Source organism: Pipistrellus hanaki (assembly GCF_964339955.1).
Source record: "Pipistrellus hanaki genome assembly, chromosome: 15".
In the NCBI taxonomy this organism is placed as follows: domain Eukaryota; kingdom Metazoa; phylum Chordata; class Mammalia; order Chiroptera; family Vespertilionidae; genus Pipistrellus; species Pipistrellus hanaki.
Window position 1 is genome coordinate 29,405,353 of NC_140517.1, and position 27,275 is coordinate 29,432,627.

At 52.2% G+C, this 27,275-nt stretch overlaps 1 protein-coding gene and 1 long non-coding RNA gene across 4 annotated transcripts in view; both read left to right on the top strand.

Annotated features, from left to right (window-relative positions):
* The first annotated feature begins 2,960 nt into the window (after window positions 1–2,960).
* The window catches only part of GPI (glucose-6-phosphate isomerase), a 29,591-nt gene continuing 5,276 nt past the window's right edge, over window positions 2,961–27,275 (top strand). The window contains exons 1-10 of the mRNA XM_084905145.1: window positions 2,961–3,175; window positions 4,133–4,223; window positions 4,709–4,777; window positions 6,134–6,253; window positions 13,633–13,716; window positions 13,848–13,994; window positions 14,961–15,032; window positions 15,463–15,507; window positions 16,729–16,782; window positions 27,101–27,161. Coding sequence (XP_084761271.1) covers window positions 3,054–3,175; window positions 4,133–4,223; window positions 4,709–4,777; window positions 6,134–6,253; window positions 13,633–13,716; window positions 13,848–13,994; window positions 14,961–15,032; window positions 15,463–15,507; window positions 16,729–16,782; window positions 27,101–27,161 — 865 coding nt within the window. The 5' untranslated portion in view covers window positions 2,961–3,053. The remainder of the gene's footprint in view (window positions 3,176–4,132; window positions 4,224–4,708; window positions 4,778–6,133; window positions 6,254–13,632; window positions 13,717–13,847; window positions 13,995–14,960; window positions 15,033–15,462; window positions 15,508–16,728; window positions 16,783–27,100; window positions 27,162–27,275) is intronic.
* On the top strand, window positions 16,789–27,094 carry LOC311633027. Of its 3 annotated transcripts, none has more exons than XR_014796880.1 (3): window positions 16,789–23,812; window positions 24,022–26,657; window positions 26,708–27,094. It is a non-coding gene; the product is annotated as an uncharacterized lncRNA (long non-coding RNA). The 3 variants fall into 3 exon arrangements; XR_014796881.1 differs by having other exon boundaries at window positions 26,758–27,094; XR_014796882.1 differs by having other exon boundaries at window positions 24,022–26,507.

Below are 27,275 nucleotides of genomic sequence, written 5' to 3' on the forward strand. Positions count from 1 at the left end.
AGGCCCAGAACAGCAGTAGCCAAGCACGGAACATCCAGGCTGGGAGCGGCCAGGCTCGGAGCAGCCGGGTCGGGTGCGGCCAGGCCTGGAGCAGTGGCTGCCAGGCTGGGAGCGGCCAGGCCCAGAGCAACAGCTGCCAGGCTGGGAGCGGCCAGGCCCGGAGCAGCCGGGTCTGGTGCGGCCAGGCCCGGAGCAGCAGCTGCCAGGCTGGGAGCGGCCAGGCCCGGAGCAGCCGGGTCTGGTGCGGCCAGGCCAGGAGCAGCGGCTGCCAGGCTGGGAGCGGCCAGGCCCGGAGCAGCAGCTGCCAGGCTGGGAGCGGCCAGGCCCGGAGCAGCCGGGTCTGGTGCGGCCAGGCCAGGAGCAGCGGCTGCCAGGCTGGGAGCGGCCAGGCCCGGAGCAGCAGCTGCCAGGCTGGGAGCGGCCAGGCCCGGAGCAGCCGGGTCTGGTGCGGCCAGGCCAGGAGCAGCGGCTGACAGGCTGGGAGCGGCCAGGCCCGGAGCGGCCGGGACCGGAGCAACCGGTCCCAGAGCAGCCGGGTTGGGTGCGGCCAGGCCTGTAGCAGCAACAGCCAAGTCCAGAGCAACTAGGTTGGGAGCGGCAGTGACCAGACCCGGAGCAGCTGGTTGTGGAACGAACCAGAGCAACAGAGGCCAGGCCCGGAGCAGCCAGGCCCGAAACAGCTCGCTCCTCGCCTGTACCTGCCCACGGCTGCCTCTCAGACATGGCTGGAAACTTTTGCGGGAACTTGAGGGTCTGCTGGGTCAGGTGATGAAGGCTTAGATCTGGATGTGTTGAGTTGGTGTAGCGCTGGGGTGTTGATCTGTGAGTGCCTTGGGTGGGGCCTGGATGAGGCTGGTTGACCTATTTGAAAGTGTCTTTTGTGTGAAGTGTATCATTGGGCATGTGGAGGTATTATTGATATGAGAAAATGCTAAGTAACAGATTTACTATCTGAAAAGGGATTTACTATCGGGGAAAGGGAGGGAGGAAGAGACTGAACATAAACTGTGCACCTATGGATGAGGACAATGGGGGATGGGGAGGGGGCGGAGGGTGGGGTGGGAACCTGGTGGAGGGGGGAAGAAATGAGGAACCTTTGTAATAATATGAACAATAAAGATTGATTTTTTAAAAAATAATAAAAAAAAAAATAAAAAAATAAAAAGGAGTCAGTGGCTACTGTTGGGCCAAAAGTCATCCAAGGAATCATAGGGCAGGTGGCTATTGGTGCAGTGGCTACTGAGATCGACTTTCCTATTGGATGAGGTTCTGTTCTGAAACAGAATTTAGGGGAGGGAGCATTGTTCTGTGCAGACAAGTAACTGGTTTGGATGGGAAGCTCTGGTTGGAGTATTTCCCATGAACTCCAGCAGTACAGGTGCTGTTGTATTTCCCATGAACTCCAGCAGTACAAGCGCTGTCAGGGTTGTGCTAGATGCGGGAAGTTCAGTTCCATCTTAGAGCTGATAGTTAATCCAAAACTCCTCTGGGTAAATAAGGGCTTTCCCCTGCAAAGTGCTGTGATTTCCTCAGTCTCCAGCCCCTTTCCTATTTTCCTTCTTCATCTTTAGGATTCCAGATCATTCTGGACAGAGAGAGAAAGTCATTTGCAGAGGCCAGAGGCGGCATGGGCTGCATGAGCTGGGAGGTGGGTGGTAGGAAGGCCCGTGGTTAGGGCTGCAGCAGGACAGGGCACACACCTGACATCTGGCTATGCTGGTGGAACCCAGCAACAAAGAAGCTCAAGTTGAGTGCCCAGTTCTGGACCTCCTCTCCTCTCTGACTATTCTCACTCCCTCTCATCCAAATTCTCCCCTTGAGAGAGTCATTCAAATGCTATCCATTCACTGCTGACTCTCCCAGGTTTTTTCCTCCAGCTCAAACCTTTCCCGGACATGTACTCCAGACACGGATAGCCAATTCAACACTTAGATGTAGAGTAGGTTTTGAAAACTTGTCCAAAAACAAGATCATATGATTTCCCCCCCCCAAAAAAACTTGCATCTCTGCAAGATGCAATGACAATTCCATTTTTCCAGGAATTCAGTTAGAAAAGTAGATGTCACCTTTCACCATTCTTTCTCTCTCTTTCACCAGCAAATTGCCAATTCTTCACTCACAATATATCCAGATCGCCTGGCCCAACTCCTACTACCTCGACCCAAGCCACTTTTGTCCCTGGCCTGCATTGTTGCCGTAGCCTCCCTTCCATTCCTGTTGCATTGTGGGCCTGATCCTTCGTAAGACATGCTGGATGATGTCCCTTCTTTGCTGAGAACCCCTCAGTGGCTTCCCATCTCTCTGGGAATAAAAACTCAGGCTCTCACAATGACTGGCAAGGTGTATGTGATCTTGCCTTCTTTCTCTTTCTGGCCCCATCTTCTATCACTTTCCCCTCCTTCATTCCACTCCGGCCAAAATGGCTACTTCTGTTTCTGAAACATCAAACCATGCTGCTCTTGGGAATTTTGCAGTTGCTCTTCCCTTTGCCTGAACACTTTCCCCCCCAGACATCCCATTGGCTCGCTTTCTAACCTTCAGGCTTTTGCTCAAATGTAACCTCATTAGTCACATTTTTCCTTTAACATTCTATTCACAATTGCAACCCACAATTCCAGCACCTTTTCCAGTGTTCTCAATAACACTTACCGGCACCTGACATACCGTATGTTTTACGTATCTGTCACTTATGTATCCGAAACGCCTGGAGCACTACCTGTTAACATGGAAGGCGTTCGGAGTTGTGTTAAATGGATGAATAGATGAATGAACGGAAGAATGAAGCAGACTGGGCACGGGGAGTTCGGCTTCTGTCCTCCAGTCACGTCCAGGCAGGGGCCCCGCACAAGTGGCCGCCCTGTGCAGGGAGAGGCCAGCGGAGGCCCCGCAGCTGGGCGGCCCGCAAGGTCGCCGGGCGGGCGCTGGGGCGGGGCCCGGCGGGCGGCGCCGCGCCTGCGCCATAAAGACCGCCGCCGGGGACGGGCCAGCTGCACGCCGACAGCCCTGCAGGTTCCTCCGCCCTCCTCGCCGCAGTGCATCCCGCTGCCCTCGCCATGGCCGCGCTCACCAAGGACCCGCAGTTCCAGAAGCTCCAGGAATGGCACCGCAAGCAGGGCGCTGACCTCAACTTGCGCCGCCTTTTCGAAACGGACAAGGAGCGCTTCAACCGCTTCAGGTGCGCGTGGCCGCTGGCGAGCGGGACGTGCGGGCGGGAGCGGGGCGCGCGGGGCGCGGGGCCGCGGCTCCAGGGGTGCGGGGCCGGGGCCGGGCCGGGCCGGGCGGGCGCTCCCCGGGAGCCTCGGCCCCGGATCGGGACCCAGGCCGCGCTTCGTCCTTGACGCCTCCTTGAAGCGGGTTCCGGGAGCTCGCCGGAGGTGCCAGGGCAGCTTAGCCCTGAGAAGGGGGCCCCTCCGCGGCTCCCCGCCGGGGGACATGCCGGTCATCCCCCGTCCCCGCCGCGCAGCCCCGCGGGTTGCAAAGGGTCTCCTCGCCGTTGTGGGGGGCGACCGTCGCTGACGCCGCCGGCGGGGAAGGGCTGCCTGCTTCCATCCGCTCCCGCTGCGGGCGTGGGACCCTCTGCGGGCCTCGGTCTGGGTGGGGCAGGCGGGGGGATTGCGGGCAGTCTGGTGGAAGGGTGGAGGTGTGGGGACGTGATTCCCGCGGAAGAGGCCAGGCCTGGAGACTTGTGAATAGAAAGGAGTCCGTTAGAGGACATCTTGGGGGAATGGGATGGGAATGGGGCTGACAGTGCTCCTGTGCAGGTGTGTTGGGGGGGAGCGGGGGTCTGTGGCTCCGGCTGGAAGGTCCCTGTGCCAGCCCTGCCATCTGGGTCCTCCCTGAGTAAGCTGAGGTGCGGAGTGGGAGTGCAGGGAGGGACAGTGAGCCTCGCTCTGTGTCTCCCATCCCCCAGCTCAGTTTTAGCAGAGGAATGGCTCCTCACCCAGAGACATGCATTCTGTTCAGAGGCCCTTCTCACTGTGCGCGGCTGCAGCTCAGCCTGGTGGGCAGGCAGCTGAGGCCTGGTTGGGGTATGGCACAAAGAGGATTTTTTTTTTTTCTGGAAGCAGTTCTGGTTAGGGAGCAGGCTGGGGGTACCTGGGTGTGGTCAACGGCCTCTGCCATCTTTCTGCAGCTTGAACCTCGATACCAACCATGGGCGTATTCTGGTGGATTATTCCAAGAACCTGGTGACGGAGGATGTGATGAAGATGCTGTTGGACCTGGTAATGTTCTTATTAGGGAGGCTTGACCTGTAACCCACAGTGGTGGGCAAGCTGGGCTCCTGGGAGCCCTCATGTCCTTGGGCATCTTTACTTCCTTTTCTCTGTGGACCTCAGTGGCTGTGCCAGTGCAGGGCTCTGAGCTCCTGGCTGAACTCAGGTGCTATTATTTTCATTCTAATATACTTCCTATTTGTTTAATAATGGTTCTTAAGTGTTTTAATGGCTGCAAAATTATCTAGTCCAAAGGTCAGCAAACTTTTTCTCTCAAGAGCCAAAGGGCAACTATTTTAGGTTTTGCAGGCCACATCATCTCAGCAATAAGATGAACTCAGGTTCTGAACTGACCCTTCTTACCAGGCGGTGGGAGAGGGTGCCAGGCTGCAGCGTCTGCCAGCCCCACCTGGGGCTGCACCAAGCCTGTGCGTGGAGCATGGGCTCCTGGCGGCTAATGGGGGTGGTTCCCAGCCTCGGTTCTTCTCTTGCAGGCCAAGTCCAGGGGTGTGGAGGCCGCCCGGGAGAACATGTTCAATGGTGAGAAGATCAATTTCACTGAGGTGAGCATCCTGGTGGCATCAGACTTCTCAGGTCCTCCAGGGCCTCTTCCTTCCTTCTCATAGCCGTTGGCCTCTGTGTCTTCACCCCTCCAGTTAGGCAATACTTTTGCTTAACGAGGGGCCTGAGGCCTGTTTCCTCCAGCACATTGCCCGGCCTTGGGGTTGTCTTCCCCTAGACTGCTGGTCTGGACTTGGTAAGCAGGGAATGGCTCCCAGTGTCCGCCCAGGGAGAGCACATTTCAAACCTGTGAGGAGAGGGCTTCTCAGGGCGTACTTGGAGAACTTTGACCTAGCTTTGCTCCAAGTTTTATTAAGGGGAAGGGGGAAACAAAAACAAAAACAAAACGCCTCGTATGTCAAAAAATAAACCTCCTCAGTGGTAGGAGTCAAGAAGAAGGCGGGCTTTGGGGGCCCAGCTCCTGAATTGCTGTGGAAGCCTGGAGGCATAATAATCACCGAGCACTCAGAGGCCTGGCCTCAAGATTATTATCCTCCTTTTACACAGGAGAAATCCGAGGCTCAGAGGTCAGGTTACTTATCCAAGAGTCATATCTGTACGAGGTAGAGTCAGGATTCAAATACAACCTTTCTTGCACTGCCTGGGCTAGACTGAGAGAGTTTGCATTCAAGGAGGGGTGCATTTACCTGTTGAACTGGGGCAGGAGGGGGGTCGGGCAGGGTAGCATGACCATCTCTTTCCTGCCCACCTGGCATCTTTAGATCTGTTTCCTTCAGGGACTCCTCTGCTGGCTTCAGCTTGATGAGACTTGCTCTTGCAGGACAAGGCCAGCTGCCTGGCACCTGTCACGGGCTTAGGGTCCGATAGGGCTGCTTGGTGAGGGAAGCTTGAGTTGCCTGCTTTGCTTTACCTTCAAGAGGCTGGGAGCACTTTTCAAAAGATGCCAGCAAACACCATGTCCTCTGATCAGGAAGATGAGATGACTTTAGGCTTAATGAGTGAGCCCTAGTCCTCTGAAGCATTGCTTGTCTCTGACCTGTGTTGTCACCACTCTGCCTTTGCTCACTGTGTTCCTTTTTCCTTGGCTTTTCACACTCTGAATACCTAAGGGCCCTTGGGGCTTATCCTGGGCTTGTTCCAGTCTCCGTCCCCTCGTGGTCATCTGCACCGCATAAGGGAGCAAGCAGCACCTGCTTTGCCTTACCCCCTGCCCGGGGTAGCCCCTATTTCCACAAGCACACAGTGGATTCTCCGTGTGAGACCACAGCACTGACAGGCCTCGGGGCCTGCATGTCCAATGAAGAAGGGGTCGAGCTGCCTCCGGGCCGCACTGCACGCGCCCAGCTGGAAGAGGCTTCCCTGGGGTGGGATCTTCTCACTCTGACTCTTGTCCCCAGAATCGGGCAGTGCTGCACGTGGCCCTGCGGAACCGGTCCAACACCCCCGTCCTGGTGGATGGCAAGGATGTGATGCCGGAGGTGAACAGGGTCCTGGAGAAGATGAAGTCTTTCAGCCAGGTAAGCAGCTGCTGGGCTGCACTTGCCTTTAGCTGTAGGTGTGCATGTATTGGGGAATTTGGGAGCCCTTCTGGGCCACAGTTCCCTTCGGAGAGGACTCAGTCCCTCACAGCAGCCTAAGGTGAGGGGTGGGGTGGCGGGGGAATATCTGTGTGATTGCTGGCCTTGGGGACCCAGTTCTGAGGGAACCCACCACGGGCGCAGTGGGGCAGCTTCCTTCCTGAACTACAGACACCTGTGGGCTCATGGACAAGCTGGCCAGTGGCCAAGGTCTGAGAGGAGAAGTGAGGGATAGAGAGTGAGGAAGAGACTTTTCTGATCTGTGTTTAGTCGTATGCCCTCATCTGTGTTTAGTCGTATGCCCTAGAACCAGGTAAAAGACTTGCTTTGATTACACCCCCAAAGGCTTCCTGTGCGTACACACATACAGATGCCATCTCCTCTTTGAAATACACGCATGCCCATGCGTACACACAGGCTCATTTTTACCTACTCTTCTGCAGCTTATTTGTACTTAGAACTATGTCAGAGGTGCCCCTGTGTCAGTGTTAATGTAATAACTTCCTGGGTGGGGCCGTAGGGGTGGAGTCTCAGACACCAGCTAGAGGTTTTGCCACATCAACACCGTTGCCTCCGTGTCCTGCCCAGGGGTGATCCTGCAATGGGTGGCAGACGTCCTAAAGCTGGAGTCCAAGGATGATGTCTGTGGGCTTGTTTGTGTGTGTGGGTGTGTGCATGTGCGTGACGTGTGCTCTGGGGGTGATAATCTGCGTTCTGGTCAGCTTGTACTGAAAGCAGTGGCCCCGGCTGGCTGGTCAAAGTCTGGTTGCTTTGGCTGAGAGCCATTTTCAGACCTGAAATGGCAGGAGGTGATCTGGGCATCAATCCTAGAGGCCTGGCAGCCGAATGAACAGTACTTCCCAGGGTGAGGAAGGCTTAGGTCCTGATGGGAATCTGGTTTCCAGAATATTCCTTAACAGTGGTTGATATGTGTGGTGGCTCTGGGTATGAGGGAGAAGATTTCCAGCCATCTGTTGTGAGTGCCAGAGCTGACATGCCGGGGAAAGCCTACTGCTTGTGTGCTCAGGCAAGCCCTGTGTGGAGTGTGCCACATCGCTGGCTGCTGGAGAACCTGACTCAGATACTCGGATGGGGTGTTTATAGTGTCGAAAAGCTGCTGAGTGGCAGCAATCCCGTGGTGAGGAACACTCCCCATGGCTATGCTCTTTAAAGTTCCCCAGGCCCCTGCTGGTGTTGCTAAGTGGTTAGAGCACATATGTCAAACACAAGGCCCGCGGGCCAAATCCAGCCCGCCAGGCCTTGCAATGTGGCCCGCACCGCGCTGTCATCACTGCACTCCGCTGTCAGTTTATGACATTGTCAGTTTATGACTGTTCAGTAAACCATTCGGCCCGCGATTTAGGCTGGATTTTAGATTTTGGTCCCTTCTCTGATTGACTTCGACACCCCTAGGTTAGAGTGCCGGCCCATGAACTGAAGGGTCACAGGTTCGATTCCCAGTCAAGGGCATGTACCTGGGTTGCAGGTTCAGTCCCCTGCCCCAGTCAGAGCATGTTTGGGAGGCAACCAATCGATGTTTCTCTCTCCCTTTTTCTTCCTCCCTTCCACTTCCTATAAAAATCAATGGGGCCGAAACCGGTTTGGCTCAATGGATAGAGTGTCGATGACCTATGGATTGACAGGTCCCGGGTTCAATTCCGGGCATTTACCTTGGTTGCGGGCACATCCCCAGTAGGGGGTGTGCAAGAGGCAGCTGATTGATGATTCTCTCTCATCGATGTTTCTAACTCTCTATTCCTCGCTCTTCCTCTCTGTAAAAAATCAATAAAATATATATATTTTTAAAAATCAATGGGCCGAAACCTGTTTGGCTCACTGAAACCGGTTTGGCTCAGTGGTGGAGCTTCGGTCTGTGGACTGAGGGGTCCCGGTTTCGATTCCGGTCAGGGGCATGTACCTTGGTTGCGGGCACATCCCCGGTGGGGGGTGTGTAGGAGGCAGCTGGTTGATGTTTCTCTCTCATTGACGTTTCTAGCTATCTCTCTCCCTTCCTCTCTGTAAAAAGTCAATAAAATGTATTTTTTTTAAAAATCAATGGGAAAATATATCCTCGGATGAGGATTAACAAAACAAACAAAAAGTTCACGGCTACGGGATGAGGATGCCATGATCTTGATTGTGATGGAAAAGAGCTAATTTATCCAAGGGCACAGGTCAGTAGAGTCAGTGTGTGTCCATGCACTGCAGCAATTAGGAAGCACATGAGGAAGTGGGGAGCTGTGGTTGCATTGACCTGCCATGCTGTTTAGGATATACTATGATTTTAAAGAAAGTTACAGAATTGGCATGTGTCGTAAAATACCATCTGGTCAAATAAAGAGTGTGTGTACTTATATTAAAGATAAATACATTTCTCCTATGAGGTGCTTTATTATAACAAAACTTTAATAGTGAGATTGAGAAAATGTGCAATTTATTTCCTTTTTTATATTGATATAAAATTTTTATAAGTTGATTGCTTTATTATTTAAAACAAAAATAAGAGTTGCAGGATCTTGAAATTACTCCAGGATTTCGCAGCTAAAAACAACAACCAACATCTCTGTGGATCAGGAATTTGCAGCATCTCTGCTAGCTGGTTCTGCCTCATGTCTCAGAGCTTGTAGTTAAGGTTACGCTCATTTGCAGGCTTGATGGGGGCTGCAGGATCTGCTTTCCAGTGGCTCCCTCACCGTTAGTGCTGGCTTTTGGGAACCTTGCAGTTCCTCATCAGGCGGACCTCTCCACACTATTGGATTGTCCTAGGACAAGGCAGCTGCTTTTCCCCAGAGCGAATGACCCAGAGTGCCTCAAGGTCTTTCATGGGCTAGCATCAGAAATTATTCTTTGATTTCTCTGGAACCCTATTGATTTTACAGGCTAGCTCTGACCAGAGTGGGAGGGGACTGTAAGAACAAGAATGCAATGCCAGGAGGCAAGAATCATTGGGAACCATCTTGGATGCTGGCTGCTATACTCTGCCCTCTGGCTTCCAGTCATCCATCATGTTCCTCCACATGCAAAATATCCCGTCACTTCTCCTGGGTGATATTCCATCACTGTATCAGCTAGAAGTCAAGAACCTCATCATCTAAATTAGGTACAAGAATAGTAATATCCGCATTTCTTTCTTTTATTTTTTTAATTCTCACCCAAGGATATATTTCCATTGATTTTAGAGAGCATGGAAGAGAGAGGGAAAGAGAGAGAGAAACATTGATGTGAGAGAAACACATCCTTTGGGTGCCTCCTGCATACGCTGTGACCAGGGCCGGGGCCAGAGAGGAGCCTGCATCCAAGGTACGTGCCCTTGACCAGACCCTTTGGTTCACAGACTGATGCTCTATCCATGGAGCCAAACTGGCCAGGACTTCTTTTATTTTAATACAACTTAAATACAGTTCCTTTAGATCTGAAGACATGTGAATTAAAGAGACACATTATTTACCCCCTCGAACACCCTACATAAAAAGGTGAAATAAGCATAGGCTATCTGATAGGCTAATTCCTTTCAAAAGGAGAGGGAAATGGGAGGCACACAGGAGCCATTGGTCCAAAGTAATTCAGCAAGACACATTTTGGCAGTTACCGTATTTTCCGGCGTATAAGACGACCCCCTAATTTTACAGTTAAAACATAGGTTTAGGCCTATACTCGCTGTATAAAACTACCCCCCACTTCCGAGGCAACACCAGTTCTTTTTTTAATAGACCGCCCCTCTGACTCTGGCCAATCTGAGCAGGCTTTTTACTGGAACACAGTGTACATGGCTTTTTACTAGAACACAGTGTACATGTTCTGTACCCAAAGCTACACTGTGTTCTAGTAAAAAGCCTGCTCAGATTGGCCAGAGTCAGAGAGGCAGTCTATTAAAAAAAAGAACTGGTGTTGCCTCGGAAGTGGGGGGTAGTCTTATACAGCGAGTATAGGCCTAAACCTATGTTTTAACTGTAAAATTAGGGGGTCTTCTTATACACCGGAAAATACGGTACTTGGTTAGCACTTAGAGTTTGGGAATCATTCCTTAGGGCTTTTGGTTTTGGCTTCATCTGTTCCTTTTATATGAAAGGTACTTGCAAATGCATCGTTTTGTCAGCTGCCTACTTCTGTAGAAATGTGGGTATCCAAAGACTTCTTCTCCCGTTGTACCATCTCTGTCCCTTTTAGTCTAAACTGGCGGTGTTTCTGCCAATTCAGTTATCTTAAAAATTCTGTGTCGCCTGGCCAGTGTGGCTCAGAGGTTCAGTGTTGCCCATGAATCAGGAGGACACAGTTCCATTGATCATGGGACATGCCCAGGTTTCAGGCTCCAACCCCAGTGGAGGGCATGCAGGAGGCAGCCCATCGATGATTCTGTCTCCCATTGATGTTTCTAACTCTCTCTGCCTCTACCTTCCTCTCTCTGAAATCAATAAAAATATTTCTTATAAAAAAAGAAAAAAAACTTTAAGGTTCTGCCCTAACCAGTTTGGCTCAGTGGATAGAGCGTCGGCCTGCGAACTAAAGGGTCCCAGGTTTGATTCCGGAAAAGGGCATGTACCTTGGTTGTGGGTACATCCCCAGTAGGGGGTGTGCAGGAGGCAGCTGACCGATGTTTCTAACTCTCTATCCCGCTCCCTTCCTCTGTAAAAAAAATCAATAAAATATATTTAAACAAGCAAACAAACAACAAACTTTGAGTTTCTCCTCTAAAGCTTATTGGGGGGTTCATTCCGTTAGACAAAAGTTATACCCACAAATGGCTTCAAGGTAACTTTTTCTTACCATTGCTTCTGAGACCATAGAGATAATAACCTTGGGCTTCTTTTTTTCTTTTTCTTTTTTTCTTTTTTATATATTTTTGTATTGATTTTTTACAGAGAGGAAGGGAGAAGGATAGAGTTAGAAACATCAATGAGAGAGAAACATCGACCAGCTGCCTCCTGCATCCCCCCCACTGGGGATGTGCCCGCAACCAATGTACATGCTCTTGACTGGAATCGAACCTGGGACCTTTCAGTCCACAGACCGATGCTCTATCCACTGAGCCAAGCTGGTTTCGGCTAACTTTGAGCTTCTTAAAGCTTTATCTCACCAAAAGGTTCTCTGTGGTACCACCTGGGCTTTTTCTGAGATCTAAAGGGTTTTACAGCTGCATTCTCAGCTTTGTCTTTATACTATGCTTTTTGACAGTGCTCTGCATTTGCTCTTTGCCAAGGAGCTTTCTTTCTCTCTCTCTTTTTTAATTGATTTTTAGAGAGAGGGGAAATGAGAGAGAAACATGGATCAACTGCCTCCTGCACACCCCCTGTGCAACCTGAACATGTTCCCTGACCAGGAATCAAACCAGGAGCCTTTTGGAGCATTGAACGACACCCAACCAGCTGAGCCACACAGGCTAGGGCAAAGAACCATCTCCTAATTTTAGCATCACTTGCTTCCTTGAGAGGCTGTGATTTTCTAACACACCATTTGCCAGCTTCTTGTTGTTAAAAGTTTCTCTGTTAGCGTATTTCTCTAACATTTTACAATAAACACCGAAAATCCAGGCAGTTCCTGTAACATAGTGAAAAGCTCTGCAGCTGGATCATCCAGATCGTAAGTAGGTATGTCTTTTACTGTCCCTGTTAATGCAGCAGCAGTGTTAAATGTTCTGTCACTACATAACAAGGGTTGTTTTTCCTCCGATTTCCAATGTTTTCCTCCTGTCTCTTCAAATCCACATTAGCAGCCTCTTCTAGGACTATCAAACTTCTGCTGACACTCTTTCCTAGTATTTTTTAGGCTTTCGTTAATTGATTCTTTTAGCTTTTGCTCACAAATTTTGGGGTTTTGTTATGGCAATACTTTTTGGTGCCAAAATCTGGCGTTATTTATTTATCATTATACTAGAGGCCCAGTGCATGAAATTCATACACTCGGGGGTTACCTTAGCCTACGCCCTCTCACAGTCCCTCAGGAGCAGGGGGAGGTGGAGAAGCCCTCAGGGGCGATCAGGGCCAGCAGCCGCTGCTTGCACCCACTGATGGCACCAAGCGATTGGGACCGGCGCCGAGTGCCGGCAGCAGCTCCAGGACTGGCTGCAGGTGCAAGCAGGGCTGGTGCTGGCAGTGGAGGCAGGTGGGGCTATGGCAGATTGTGGGTGTGAGAGGCGCGGCTGCCGGCCTCAGTCCTCCCTCAGGAGCAGGGGGAGGTAGAGAAACCCTGAGCGGCGATTGGGACCAGCAGTGGGTGCTAGCGGGGCCAACGCCAGCAGCAGGTGTGAGCACCCAGTGGGACTGCAGCATGTGGGAGCAAAGAATTTTCAGTAGCCATCAGAGGCTCACTCTCATGACAGCAACGGTGCCCCACCTTGGTCTGGCAACCTCACTCACCTGCTCCACAATCCCACCACAGCCAATGCCCGCCATGTTCCGCACTCTGCCGCCTGCTGCTTACGCCCACCAAGTTCTGCACGTGCCCCCTGGTAGTCAGCACACATCATAGCAACCAGTTGGTTGTTCTGTTCGTATTTGCATATTCGTGTTTTATATATATAGATAACGAATTACACCCAAATTTGACTTTACACAGCAGTATATGTTTATCTCACATAGTTTCCATGGATCAGAAATTACGGACTGGGGTAACTGGTTTGGGGTCTCTCTTGAGGTTGTGGTCAAGGTGTTTGCCAGGGCTGTACTGACCTGAACGTTTGGCGGGTTCTGGAGGATCTTCTTCCCCAGCGGTTCCCATTCATGGATGGTGACTGGGCCCTGGCTGTTGGAAGAACACCTCAGTTCCTTGCCACATGGGTTTCTTCACGTGATCTTTTGTGTGTTCTTCGACTTAGTAAATGGCTCCGCCAAAAGTGAGTCATACAAGACTAACCCTTTCACGACCCAGCTTCTGAAGTCATGCTCCATCCTGCCCGCAGCACCCTACAGGGTGCACAGCTCAGCCCTGTTCAGCTCAGGGACTGTGCTCGGGCATGAATACCAGGAGGAAGGATCATTTGAGGTCCATGTGGAGGTTGGCTGTGTGTTTGATGTTCTTTTTCTGGTACAGACCAGTGTTAGTGGTTGGCATTTCCCATCTCTCAGTCTCTGATATGTTGGGTTCTGCTGAGAGTTCACCCTTGTTTTACAAATCCTGACGATATTACTGTGAGGTGGGGATGTATCCCACTTTGCTAACGATGAAATAGTCGGTGATGAGTGTAGCAGGCATTGCCTCTCAGTAGGCCCCCGTGAGTGCCTGAAAGTTAGGACTGAGGCATAAGGAGGAAGCAGTAATGATATGTCTGAGCAGCAGCTTATCCTTGGGGTTTGGGGCTAATCACATCTCTCACTCTATACCAGCGCGTCCGAAGTGGTGACTGGAAGGGGTACTCAGGCAAGCCCATCACAGACGTCATTAACATCGGCATCGGTGGCTCTGACCTGGTAAGGCGAAGACAGCCTTGGGATGGGGTGACGGGTCCCATCCAGGGCCTTGGTTTCTCCAGTGATGGGACCCGGCTGTCCCTACCTCTTCCCCCTGGAATCTCGTTTTCTGATGCCCCGCCTCCCCACAGGGACCCCTCATGGTGACTGAAGCCCTCAAGCCATACTCTTCGGGAGGCCCCCGGGTCTGGTTTGTCTCCAACATCGATGGGACCCACATCGCCAAAACTTTGGCCCACCTGAACCCGGAGTCCGCCCTGTTCATCATCGCTTCCAAGGTACGGGCCTCAACCCCAGCCTGGCTCCCCTGTGTGGGGTGGGGTGGGGGCAGGGCATGGGACCCTCCCCACCACTTCTGAGTGGACTCTGTGTTGTGGATCCAGTCAGCACAGCTGCCCTCAGACTGTTCCTTGTCTGGGGGGCATTCACTGTTTGCCTGATGAAAGCCTGGACTCATCCGTTTGGATCTTGGTCTTCAGGCCGAACCCAGCTGCTTTATGGGATCTGTGCTCAGCCTGGAACTGTTCTCATCCTTAGTGAACTGTCCCTAGTGTCTGCTCCTTTCTGATCCCAGAGCCATGCTCAGATGATGTAAGCATTTTGTTTGTTGTCATTTGTGCCCTATTTACTCAAGTTAATGCACATAAAATGTTAAAAATCCCATCTGAGCCAAAGCCGGTTTGGCTCAGTGATAGAGCGTCGGTCTGCGGACTGAAAGATCCCAGGTTCGATTCCGGTCAAGGGCATGTACATTGGTTGCAGGCACATCCCTGGTAGGGGGGTGTGCAAGAGGCAGCTGGCCGATGTTTCTCTCTCATTGACGTTTCTAATTCTCTATCTCTCTCCCTTCCTCTCTGTTAAAAATCAAAAAAATATATATATTTTTTAAAAATCCCATCTGAATTCTGCGATATAGCTTAGCCTGGGCTGAAGGAACGTCCAGGCGTGGCCACAGCTCTTCTCCTGGCAGATGCTCTGCCCTTGACCTGTGGCGGGGATCAGAGGAAGTGGGATGGGTTGTGGCTCTTAGTAGAGTTCCCCTCTGTCACTGTTCCTTCTGGTTGTGAAGTTTTGGACTCACAGGATGTCACTGCTACTCCAGGCCCCTTTCAGCCCATCGCAGCCGCTCACCGTGGCTTTGTGGACCTGTGGGCGGGGGTTCTGTGGAGTCCTGCGCTGCTCCTGTGACAGCCGGGCACCCACATGGCCTCTGCTGCTCAGACCGCTGTGCTCTCTGGTTTCAGACCTTTACCACCCAGGAGACCATCACGAACGCAGAGACGGCAAAGGAGTGGCTTCTCCAGTCATCCAAGGATGTGAGTGCTGGTGGGCGGTGGGCAGTGTGTGGGCCAGGAAGGCTGAGGGGGGGGTGCCCAACCACCTGAGGGACTCAGCCTAGCCCTGTAGCCCTATTTCTATAGCCCTGAGCCTGCCTGGCTTTCCTGGTTAATTGGCAGAACCTGCTGTGATTGGCTGAGGGCCCTTTCTTTAAGGCCCCTCGCTCTGTGGGATCCTCTCCTCCCCTGGAGACACCCACTTTATAAGGAGAGCCATTCCTGGGCCCTGTATGCTGATGAGGTAGGATGGGCCAGCCAACCTCTCTGTCCTCTTGGCCTTTGACCTTGAGGTGGGGCTCCTCCAACAGCCTCAGAACCGAGGACCTTGGTTTCTCTAGAGATGGGAGTGTCCCCTCCCGTGGGTGGCCCCTGGGATGGGTTCGGTGTAACGTGGCTCTGTCTCTTGTAGCCTTCTTCTGTTGCGAAGCACTTCGTTGCCCTGTCTACTAATACGGTAAGTGCCCACGTGGGTCCCCAGACTACCTCCCAGGGAGGGACCGCACCACACACGGACATGGCCTTTCAGAGTACGTGCCAAGGTCACAGGTTCAGGGACCTCGGCCTGGCTGATGGGATAGGAGGGTTAGGTGCCTGTGAGGGAAGGGAGCTACAAACCCCGCTTGTTTTTTCTGCATTCTCCCAAGTCTGCAGCTCCGAGGGCTCTGCACTCAGTGAGATCATGTCAGGCCCACACATTTCCAAGGCCCGCCTGATAATCCAGAACACTCCACGCACACGACCGACCTCCCTTGTCTTTGCTGCCCTCCCACCAGCCTCTTCCTAAATGGAGTTGGGGTTGCATCTCGGTTCTTACATAAAGATGTGACTCTTTGCCCAGTCATTGCCGGGATTAGAATGCCCGCCTGGCTGGAGGTTGTGCAAGGTAGGGTGGGAGTGAGCCAGCGGAGCAGGGTGGGGCTGTGGGAATAACAGCCATGGCAAACCTTGTGAGCACTTGCTGTGTGGTGGTGGGCCTTGTGCTGGGCTGTGAGGAGTTGGAACCACACCCAGGTTCCTGACTGCTCCCTCCCGCCCCTCCCACCTCCTCCTGCCTCCACTGCTGACCTGCCCATCGAGGGAGACAGGCGGCCCTCTTTAGGCTGGCTGACCACAGCACCACCGTCCGGCAGAGCCTGAGCAGTGGTAGTCAGAGACATTGGGTGCTCCTGCTGTCCAGGAAGCCCGGAGTCAGATGGATCGTCCCTGAAGGCTTCCTAGGGCAGAGTCGCCATCCCAGATTTCGAAAGGGCTGAGCAGGTGCCTGGCTGTGTGGTGCCTGGCCTAGAGGTAGCCCCTGCCGGGGCTCGGGTTCCAGCACCAGGTTGTTTCCCAGATGTTCGGGGGATGGAAGGGGGAGCGTCTCTGGGACCCTGACAGGCAGATTCAGGTGGGTCTTGCCAGAGCAGCACGTGGGCCAGGTCCTCGTACTGGGGTGCAACCCCCTCAGCAGGAAGGCTTCACAGGTGCCAGCCACTGCGTGCCGGATTCAAGCTGGCCTGGCGTCCAGCTCTGGGAGTGGGCAGCTCTTGGTCCCTGTCCTGGACCCATAGGCTGTTCCAGCTGCCTATCTGGGGCTCTGCGGAAGGTGGGGTGCTCGGACCGCACAATTCCCTATACCCTGGAGCTCCTGTTCTTGTCCAGCTAATCCATGCTTCTTTCCCTTTGCTGTTTGTAGACCAAGGTGAAGGAGTTTGGAATTGACCCTCAAAACATGTTCGAGTTCTGGGATGTAAGTAAAGGCACTTCCTTGCGGGTTAACTATGTGTCCTTCTCTAAGTCATGACGGTTGAGCCATAGATAAGGGTCCTTTGGGGTCAGGTCCACGTTTATTGATTACCCGCTGCATGCCTGGCTTTGAGAAAAGCCAAGAGGCCCCCAGAGAGGCATGTGGGGCAGGAGCAGCCCAGTCAGGATGAGGGCTCCACTTCCACCGAGGGAGAGCCAAGCTTCCAAAGCTAGGGTGACACTCCCCTGGGTGCCTGCCAGCAGCACCCACTGAGGCGTAATGGGAGCCGCCCCTACCCTCCTTACAAAGCTGAGGCTGAGTTATTCTAGGTGGTGACCTTTCTCCTGAACTACTGCTGCAATCTGAAAAGGCCAAGGGGCAGGAAGAGGCAGGGGGTGTGACCAGGCCGCTGGGAAGATTGTGCAGGAGCAACTGGAGGGCAGCAAAGAGGAGGCACCAGGCCCGGGGCTGGAAGGGCCTTGCTAGGCAGCTTGCAGAGCAAAATTTGACCGAGTGGCAGAGCTGCAGGCCACTCTGCCGACATGTGGTCACATGGACTCATCCCTGCTAGAGCTACCGCTGGTGCCATACAATGGGCAGGAACTCTCCTTGCAGCTTGCCTGAGAGCAGCAGTGGTGTGAGAAGCGCTCCAGCTGTGGAATGCAGGGAAGGCTTGGGGTGCAGGGCTACAGTGCAGAGTGCGCTGTGGGTGCTGTGAGTGCGGGGGGGCATAACCATGGCAGGCTCACTGAAGAGGGCTTGATCCCTGCGGCTGTTTCCAGGCCTTTAGACTATTTGCATGGTGACAGCATTCACAAAGTAATCTTTGAAAGCTTGGAGTCTGCCGGGACCGGTTTGGCTCAGTGGATAGAGCGTCGGCCTGCGGACTGAAAGGTCCCGGGTTCGATTCCGGTCAAGGGCATGTACCTTGGTTGCGGGCACATCCCCGGTAGGGGGTGTGCAAGAGGCAGCTGATCGATGATTCTCTCTCATCGATGTTTCTAACTCTCTATCCCTCTCTCTTCCTCTTTGTGAAAAATCAATAAAATATATATTTTTTTAAAAAATTACCAGCTGTTTATAAAAAAAAAAAAAAAAGAAGAAGAAGAAGAAGAAAGAAAGCTTGGAGTCTGGGAGAGAATTAAGCTCTAAGGCATCTATTGTGTGCAATGATTTAATGTCTTTCTAGAATGGGACTAATTATGTGCCATCCTTGGGAGAACTGAGAAGTCACTCAAATAATTTTCTACATCCAGTGGCTCAGATGAGGAATCAGTCAAGAGAGACTGCAGCTCTAACAAGTGCTGCATGCCTGCTCAGGGAGGGGAGGCACCTTTCACCTCCTCCCAGGGTCTGGAGCCTGAGCGAGCGGTGGTCAGGGACATGTGCTCCTGCCAGCCAGGTTGTGTCCTAGTCTGGGTGTTCAGTGCCCGTACATGCCCAGCATGCAGAGATGAGCTGAGATATGGCATGGGGAGAGGCCTGTGTCTCCCAGGTAAGGCCTAGGAATGATACTTGGGCACAGGAACATGGGTCTAGGGCTGCCTAGTGAGGCCTAGGTGGCCAGGCACAGCAGAGGCCTCCTGGCCAGGCCAAACACCACATGCCACAGTAGCTGGAGGAGGGACCTGCCTGTTCACTAAAAGTATATGTTGCTGAATTGAGTCGTTGGTGTCTGAGGAGCCAAGAACAGGGACAGGTGAAGTTTCGGGAGTTAGGGTGTCTCAGGTGAGGCTGAGGAGTCAGGACAGACATAGGGATATTGCATTGGCTCTGAGGTAAGGTTGGACTAGTCCAGTCGGGCAGAGGTATGTAAATTGAGGCCCGATCTGTTGAGGTCGGTCATGGGGCATCTTCATGTGTTGTGATCAAGCAAGGGCATGGCAATCAATGGTGGGCTGTCTCCGGGCTTGCCTGTCAGAGCTAATTTTGCCTGGTGAAATCTGAAGAGGAACCAGGACATGTACAGGTGGGTTCTAGAAGGTGCAGGAGAGGTAAAGGTACAGGTGAGGTCTTTGAATTCTGGAGGAGAAACAGGTATTTAGAGATGGTTCTATCAAGTGAAGTCTGAGGATCCAAAGTCACATACAGATGTTTAAATGTGGACCTGTGAGTTGAAGGTTAGATCTTGGACAGGTACATACATTGGGGTCTCTCTAGTCACTTCTGAGAAGTCAGCATCAGGTAATGGGTGGCTGATCACTCAAATGAGGTGATTAGAACCCAGGATTAGACAAACATAGGTGAATCCCCTGAGCCAGGGCAACCACCCGGCTCTCAGCACCCTGACCAGGTGTGATGGGCAGAGCACAACGTACTGCGGAAGCCTCTGGGGTTTCATAACTAGGCCAAGGCATGGCCGTGGCATTGGGTCTGGCTGGGGTAGAGTTAGAGGAGCCTACGTGAGAGAGAGGTAGGAATGCACCTGCTTATAAAAGGTGATGATTCTCGTTCTGGGCAGAATGCAGCAGGACAAAATGAGATTTCATCACCCTTCTCAGACTGGTGTGCAATTAAAATTTACAAATTGTTTATTTCTTGAATTTTCCATTTAATATTTTTGGAGCATGGTTGACCCTGGTTAACTGAAATTGCAGGAAGTGAAATGAATAAGGGTTGACTTGGAGTCTGCCAAGGGCAGTCTGTAAAGCTATGTCTGAGGTCTCAGGAGCTGGAATCAGACAAGGTGTGTGACTGTGTTTCTTAAGGAGGTCTGAGAAGCCAAGATGAGGCACATTTAGGTAGAACTGGGTTGGCCAGGTCAGGAGCCAGAGATGGGCGGAGACAGAGCTGACAGGTGAGTTCTGACAGGCCGAGGTCGGAACTTTGTCCTCCGGTGATGTCTCAGCAGTTCTGGTGTTGCATAGAGGTCAATGGGAAAAGACTGAAAGCTGGAGTCAGGCAAAAGGATGTAGAACTGTATCCATCTGGAATTCTGGGTCTGACTCAGGTATGTAGAGCAGGGTGTCAAGTGAAGTCTGAGGAGTTGAAGTGAGATACACAGGTTAGTACTTTTGGGTCTTGAACAGGTAAGTTCTGAGCTGCTAAGGTCAGACCCTGGTTCTTATTCTACATCTGAGGAGCTGAGGTCAAGCACAGGTAGGTAGAATTGAGTATTTCAGGTAGTATCTGTGAAATTAAGACAAGCAGAGGTTGGTTGGCCTGTAAAGCCATGGCTAAAGTTCTGTTTCACTTTAAAGCCACAAGTAGGTAGAGCAGATTTCTAGGAGAGGTCTGAGGAGCCAGGATTAGGCTCATTTAGAAAGAACTGAGTCTCTTAAATCCATGGTCGGCGAACTGCCACTCACAAGCCACATGTGGCTCTTTGGCCCTTTGAGAGTGGCTCTTCCACAAAATACCACAGCCTGGGCGAGTCTATTTTGAAGAATTTCAAGTTTAAAAAATTTGGCTCTCGCCAAAACCAGTTTGGCTCAATGGATAGAGCATCAGCCTGTGGACTGAAGGGTCCCGGGTTCAATTCCAGTCAAGAGCATGTACCTTGGTTGCGGGCACATCCCCAGTAGGGTGTGTGCAAGAGGCAGCTGATTGATGATTCTCTCATAGATGTTTCTAATTCTCTCTCTCTCTTCCTCTCTGTAAAAAAAAATAAAATAAAAATATTTGGCTCTCAAAAAATTTCAGTTGTTGTACTGTTGATATTTGGCTCTGTTGACTAATGAGTTTGCCGACCACTGTCTTAGATCACCTCTGAGAATATGAAGTGAAAACAGGTGGATAGAGCAGGCTCTCTCGGTTGAGATCTGAAGTGCTGGGATTAGGTACAATCTCCCAGGTAAGGTCAAGTTTGGCAGGAAAACTGCATCTCTACCTAGCTTGTAGAGGTTTCATGTGAGGTTGAGGAGTTGTGGCCAGGTACATGTATATGGAATTGAGTTTCTCAGGTAAGGTCTGTGGAATCTGCAGCTGGCACAGGCTTGTATCCTTGGCTCTGCAGTGTGTTTTAGGCACAGGTGGGTAGAACAGGGTTTGTCAGGGAAGGTCTGTTGGGGCCAAGATCAGGTCAAGTTAATAAACTGGGTCTGGCCAGTGAAATCTAAAAAGTCACAGAACCGAATGCATTCAGTGAGGTGTAAGCAGGTAAGATGAGGTACAGGTAGGCAAAGAAAGCCCACCAGGTGCAGTCCTAGCAGCCAGGAGCAAGCTCAGGTAGGCAGCACTATCCCACCGGGTGAGGTCGGAGGAGCAAGTGTCAAGCACAGGTGGGCAGGTCCAAGGACACAGGGTTAAGCATTGGTAGGCAAAGCTGGCCTATCGGGTGTGTTCTGGGACCCAGGGCCAAGTACAGGTAGGTAGAGCTGGGCCACAAACTGCAATGTGAGTAGCCACACTCATCCGGAGGAAGAGCTGGCCTTCCAGGTTCAGTCTGAGGATGGAGGGTCAAGCACAGGTAGGTAGAACTTTCCCACCCAGTGTGGTCCAAGGAGCCAAAGTCAAGCAAGTAGGCAGAGCTGGCCCACCAAGTACAGTATGAAGAGCCAGGATCATGTGCAGGTAGGCAGAGCTGGCCCACTGCATGCAGTATAAAGGGCCAGTATCTGCCCAGATGGTGTGGCTCAGTGGTTGAGTGTTGACCTATGAACCAGAAGGTCACAGTTCCATTCCCAGTCGGGGCATATGCCCTGGTTGTGAGCTTGATTCCCAGAGGGAGAGGGAATTGTGCAGGAGGTAGCCAATCAATGATTCTCTCTCATCATTGGTGTTTCTATCTCTCCCTCTCCCTTCCTCTCTGAAATCAATTTTTTTTAAAAAGCCAATGTTATTTGCAGGTAGGTAGAGCTGGATAACTAGGTGAGGTCTGAGGAACCAAGGTTAAGCATAGGTTGGCAGAAATGCCCACTAAGTACAATATGAGGAACCAGGGTCACATACAGGTAGGTAGAATCAGCTCATCAGATATGGTCTGAACACCCAAAGTCAAGCACAGGTAGGCAGAGCTGGCCTGCCAGATGTGGTCCAAACACCCAAAGTCAAGCACAGGTAGGCAGAGCTGGCCTACTATGTGAGTCTGAGGACCCAGGATCGGGCACAGGTAGGCAGAGCCCATTAGGTACAGTGTAAGGAGCCATGGTCATACACAGATAAGTAGAGCTGGTCTATCAGTTGTGGAGGAGCCGAGGTCAAGAACAGGCAGGCAGAACTGACCTGCCAGGTGCTGTCTGAAGACCCAGGGGCAAGCACAGGTAGGTAGAACTGTCCTAGGTGTGGTTTGAGATGCCAAACTCAAGCAAGGTTGCCAGGTATGGCTGAGGAGCTAGGTGCAGTGGAAGGAGCCAGCGTCATATACAGCTAGATAAAGCTGGCCCATAAAGTGTAATCTGAGAACCCATGATCAGCCTGTGGGTGCAGAGCGGGCCCACCTTGTACAGCTTGAGAAACCAGAGTCTGAGGCAGGTAGGCAAAGCCTGTCTGCCAACTGTACTGTCTTATGAAAGAGTTACAGTTGAGCCGAAACCGGTTTAGCTCAGTGATAGAGTGTCGGTATGCGGACTGAGAGGGTCCCAGGTTCAGTTCTGGTCAAGGGCATGTACCTTGGTTGTGGGCACATCCCCAGTGGGGGGCGTGCAAGAGGCAGCTGATTGATTGACTCTCTCTCATCAATGTTTCTGGCTCTGTTCCTCTCTGTAAAAAAAATCAATAAAATATAAAGAGTTAGAGTTGAACACAGGTAGGTAGAGTTGGCTCTTTCACATACTGGATTCAGGTGAAATTAGGTCCCCTTGGGTCTTGTGGTAAGGCCTGAAGAACCAGTGCACGGCATTCCAGGACAGGCCGAGCACTGAGGGGCTTATGGGACTCCAGGGGCCAAAGTTAGACACAAGTAGGCAGATGTAGTTCTCAGGCAGGGACTTTGGAGCTACAGGTATGTATACCTGGATACTTCAGGTGAAGTCCTTGGAACATGGCCCTGGCTCAGGTGTGTTGACCCAGGTGTTAGAAGTTAGGTTCGTCACAAGTAGGTAGAACTGCATCTCTCAGGTGGGGTCTGTGGAGCACAGGTATGCAGAGATGTTCGTGTCTGTGAGATCTGTGACTCCTCAGTGAGGTATTAATACACAGGGTGAGTAGGGGTTGTGAGTGTTGGGTCTGTCTAGAAGATGAAAAGAGCAGAGTCAAGCACAGGATATAGACTTGGGCCTCTCGGGTTAGGCCTGAGAGCCCATGTAGATAAAGCCAGCTCTCTCAGAAAGGTGTGAGGAGTCTGAGTTGGGCTATAGGTTGAGATGCAGGCAGGTATGTGAAACTTGGTCCATTAGCGGAGCTGTCTAACTCCTGCCTCTGACGGGTGTGTACCGTGCAGAAGGACACAGACAGAGCTAACCTCCCAGGGGAAGCCTTTGCATCCATGCCCAATGCTGGCTTTGTCAGTGAGACCATTGATCCAGGGTCATATGGGCAGAGGTATAGAAACATGATCTTAGGTGGGTTCGTGCCTCTTGGATTCAGGTACAAATTGGCATCCTTGGGCTTGTTAGGCAAAATGAGTGGGCAAGATTTAGCCCTGAAATGCATAATTGGTGTGGCTGCTGAGGCCTAAGAAGGAGGGTCAGACACAGGTGGGAACTTCGGTGGTAGAATTGGACAAGGTCATATGGGCGGTGTGAGGCTCTCATCAAGGGAAAGACAAAATCATTCTATGTGTGTGTGCCTGGGTCTGCCTGGGAAGGTCTTAAGAGCCCTTAGGATCAGGGAGGACAGATAGTGTGCCCCAAGCTCGGTCAGCATCATGTCAGGTTGATGGGCAGAACTCAAGGTATTGTAGAGGCCTGAGGATCCATAACTAGTCCAAAGTGTGGTATGTAGTCTGATTGGCATAGGGCCTGACTCACCCAGGTGAGGAAAAAGATAGGGTTATGTCTTATTAGATAAAGTAATATCTAAGGAGCACAGGTCAGGCACAGAATGTTGAATGGCTGAGGAGCTACATCTGTAAGGTGTGGTCTAAGAGGCTCACTGTAGCTACAGATGAGGTCTAGACACCTGTGTTTGCAGGTTGAGGTTTTAGAGTAGGGGTGTCGAACTCAATCAGAGAAGGGGCCAAAATCTAAAATCCAGCCTAAATCGCGGGCCGAATGGTTTACTGAACAGTCATAAACTGACAATGTCATAAACTGACAGCGGAGTGCAGTGATGACAGCGCGGTGCGGGCCACATTGCAAGGCCTGGCGGGCTGGATTTGGCCCATGGGCCTTGTGTTTGACACATGTGTTTTAGAGTCTCAAGTCAGACACTGACATTGCTGGGCTTTCCAAAAACATGAGGTCTGTTGACCAGCCTTAGCCAAGGTCCACAGCTTGGAATCAGTCAGTCTCAGGGCTTGTTGGCTCTCAGTTCAGTATCTAGAATTGAGTCTGTTTGGTGAGATCTGAGTGCCTGTGTCAGATCTGTGGCCAGTGCCATCTGTGCCATTGTGTGGCCAGTGAAACTATGTCTGTCAGATAAGGTTCCCCCAAACCTGGACCCTCTTCAGGTGCAGACCCCCACCATCCGTCTTTATTATCCAGGCAGAGACCTCTGGGCCCCACTTGGTTCTCTTATTCTCCCAATTCATCCTGTTTGAGTGAGCCTCCTGAATCTGCATTCCCAGAGTAGTATCATTCTCTGGATGACCACTGGGGGTCCTAAGTGGTTTCCTGTTTCCATTTCACTCTCCCAGACTTCTCCATTCTCCAGCCTTGCCTCTCAGCTTCTACCCTCCAGCCCCCACTCCTTTCTTCATCTTCTAGATTGTGCTGTGTTTCCGCCTGGCCAGCCTATTTCAGTGGGTTTCCAGTAGAGAATTAAGCCTTAATGCTTCGAGGCATCTATTTAATGTAATGAAATTAGCATCTGTCCTTAGCATGTAAAAGAACTATCCTTGGAATAAGTGGGAAGTTAAGTCACTCAAAGCATCTTCTGTGGGAATTCATTCTCTCACTATTGAGGAAAAGCTGCTCTTGCCACAGGACCTTTGCGTCTGCTGTTCTGGCTGCTGGAGTGCTTTTCCCTCGGTGCTTTGATGGGCAATGCCTGTCTTCAAAGCTAGGCTCAAGCACCCCTCAGATTTCTTTTACTAATTTTTTTTTTAATCTTTGAGAAAGGAAGGGAAGGAGAGAGAGAGATGTGAGAGAGATACATTGATTAGCTAGCTGCCTTCCGTACATTATCCAACTGGGGAATGAACCTGCAACCCAGGTATGGGCCCTGACCAGGAATCAAAACAGCAACCTTTTGGTGCACAGAACAGTGCTCAGCCAGCTGAACCACTGCATCCAGGCAAGTTCTGAGGATTCTGATGATACAAAGTAGAATCTGTATTATTGCATGAAAAGGCACAGTGTGAAGGAATAGTAGGCCTTCGTGAATCTTGAGCTGAGGCTCAAGCCATTAGTGAAGCTCAACTATGAGCTGCTGGGCCTGTGGGTGTGTCAAGAGCAGGCTGGACGCAGGTATGAGGCACTGAACCTATTAGTCTGAGGATGCAGGCATGGCATAGGTACAAGGCACTGGGTTGGTCAGTGTTCAAGGAGATAAACCAGGCACAAGTTTGAGATACTGGATCTGTGGGTGTCTGAGGAGGCCTGACCAGGCCCAGGTATGAGGCTCTGGATCTGTGGGTGTCTGAGGAGGCCTGACCAGGCACAGGTATGAGGCTCTGGATCTGTGGGTGTCTGAGGAGGCCTGACCAGGCACAGGTATGGGGTTCTGGATCTGTGGGTCTCAGGAGGCCTGACCAGGCCCAGGTATGGGGTTCTAGATCTGTGGGTGTCTGAGGAGGCTTGACCAGACACAGGTATGGGGTTCTAGATCTGTGGGTGTCTGTGGAGGCCTGACCAGGCACAGGTATGAGACACTGGATCTGTGGGTATCTCAGGAGGCCTGACAAGGCACAGGTATGAGACTCTAGATCTGTGGGTGTCTGAGGAGGCCTGACCAGACACAGGTATGGGATTCTAGATCTGTGGGTGTCTGTGGAGGCCTGACCAGGCACAGGTATGAGGTTCTGGATCTTTGGGTGTCTCAGGAGGCCTGACCAGGCACAGGTATGAGGTTCTGGATCTTTGGGTGTCTCAGGAGGCCTGACCAGGCACAGGTATGAGGTTCTGGATCTTTGGGTGTCTGAAGAGGCCTGACCAGGCACAGGTATGAGATTCTGGATCTGTGGGTGTCTGAGGAGGCCTGACCAGGCACAGGTATGAGACACTGGATCTGTGGGTGTCTCAGGAGGCCTGACCAGGCACAGGTATGAGGCACTGGATCTGTGGGTATCTCAGGAGGCCTGACAAGGCACAGGTATGAGACTCTAGATCTGTGGGTATCTGAGGAGGCCTGACCAGACACAGGTATGGGATTCTAGATCTGTGGGTGTCTGTGGAGGCCTGCACAGGTATGAGGTTCTGGATCTTTGGGTGTCTCAGGAGGCCTGACCAGGCACAGGTATGAGATTCTGGATCTGTGGGTGTCTCAGGAGGCCTGACCAGGCACAGGTATGGGGTTCTGGATCTGTGGGTGTCTCAGGAGGCCTGACCAGGCACAGGTATGAGGCTCTGGATCTGTGGGTGTCTCAGGAGGCCTGACAAGGCACAGGTATGAGGTTTGGATCTGTGGGTGTCTCAGGAGGCCTGACCAGGCCCAGGTATGGGATTCTAGATCTGTGGGTGTCTGTGGAGGCCTGCACAGGTTTGGGGTTCTGGATCTGTGGGTGTCTGAGGAGGCCTGACCAGGCACAGGTATGAGACACTGGATCTGTGGGTGTCTCAGGAGGCCTGACCAGGCCCAGGTATGAGGTGCTGGATCTGTGGGTGTCTGAGGAGGCCTGCCCAGGCACAGGTATGAGGTGCTGGATCTGTGGGTGTCTGAGGAGGCCTGACCAGGCACAGGTATGAGACACTGGATCTGTGGGTGTCTCAGGAGGCCTGACCAGGCATAGGTATGGGGTTCTAGATCTGTGGGTGTCTGTGGAGGCCTGACCAGGCACAGGTATGAGGTGCTGGATCTGTGGGTGTCTGTGGAGGCCTGACCAGGCACAGGTATGGGGTTCTGGATCTGTAGGTGTCTCAGGAGGCCTGACCAGGCACAGGTATGAGGCGCTGGGTCTTTCGGTGTCTGAGGAGACGGGGCCAGCTCTGGTAAGGTCTCTGATTGAGTCTTCGGGCTCTCATCAGTCTCAGCACCTGACCAGAGGTGGGTCGGGCCCCAGCCCTCTGAGCTGCACCTGTGGAAGAGCATTGATCTCGGAGGGGGGGGGCGAGCAAGTTTTGTGGCAGGAGGGAGGGGGCAGGTGTGCCAACCCTTCCTCAGCAGCATTTCCTGTCTCTCTTAGTGGGTAGGAGGACGCTACTCGCTGTGGTCAGCCATTGGACTCTCCATCGCCCTGCACGTGGGTGAGTGTCTGTCTTGGGAGATGATGTTGAAAGTCTAAGGTTGGAGGGTGCTCATGTCACTGAGCACCTTCCTGTGCCCACAGGCCCCTGGCCTTTCTGCCCTTGGCTGGTACA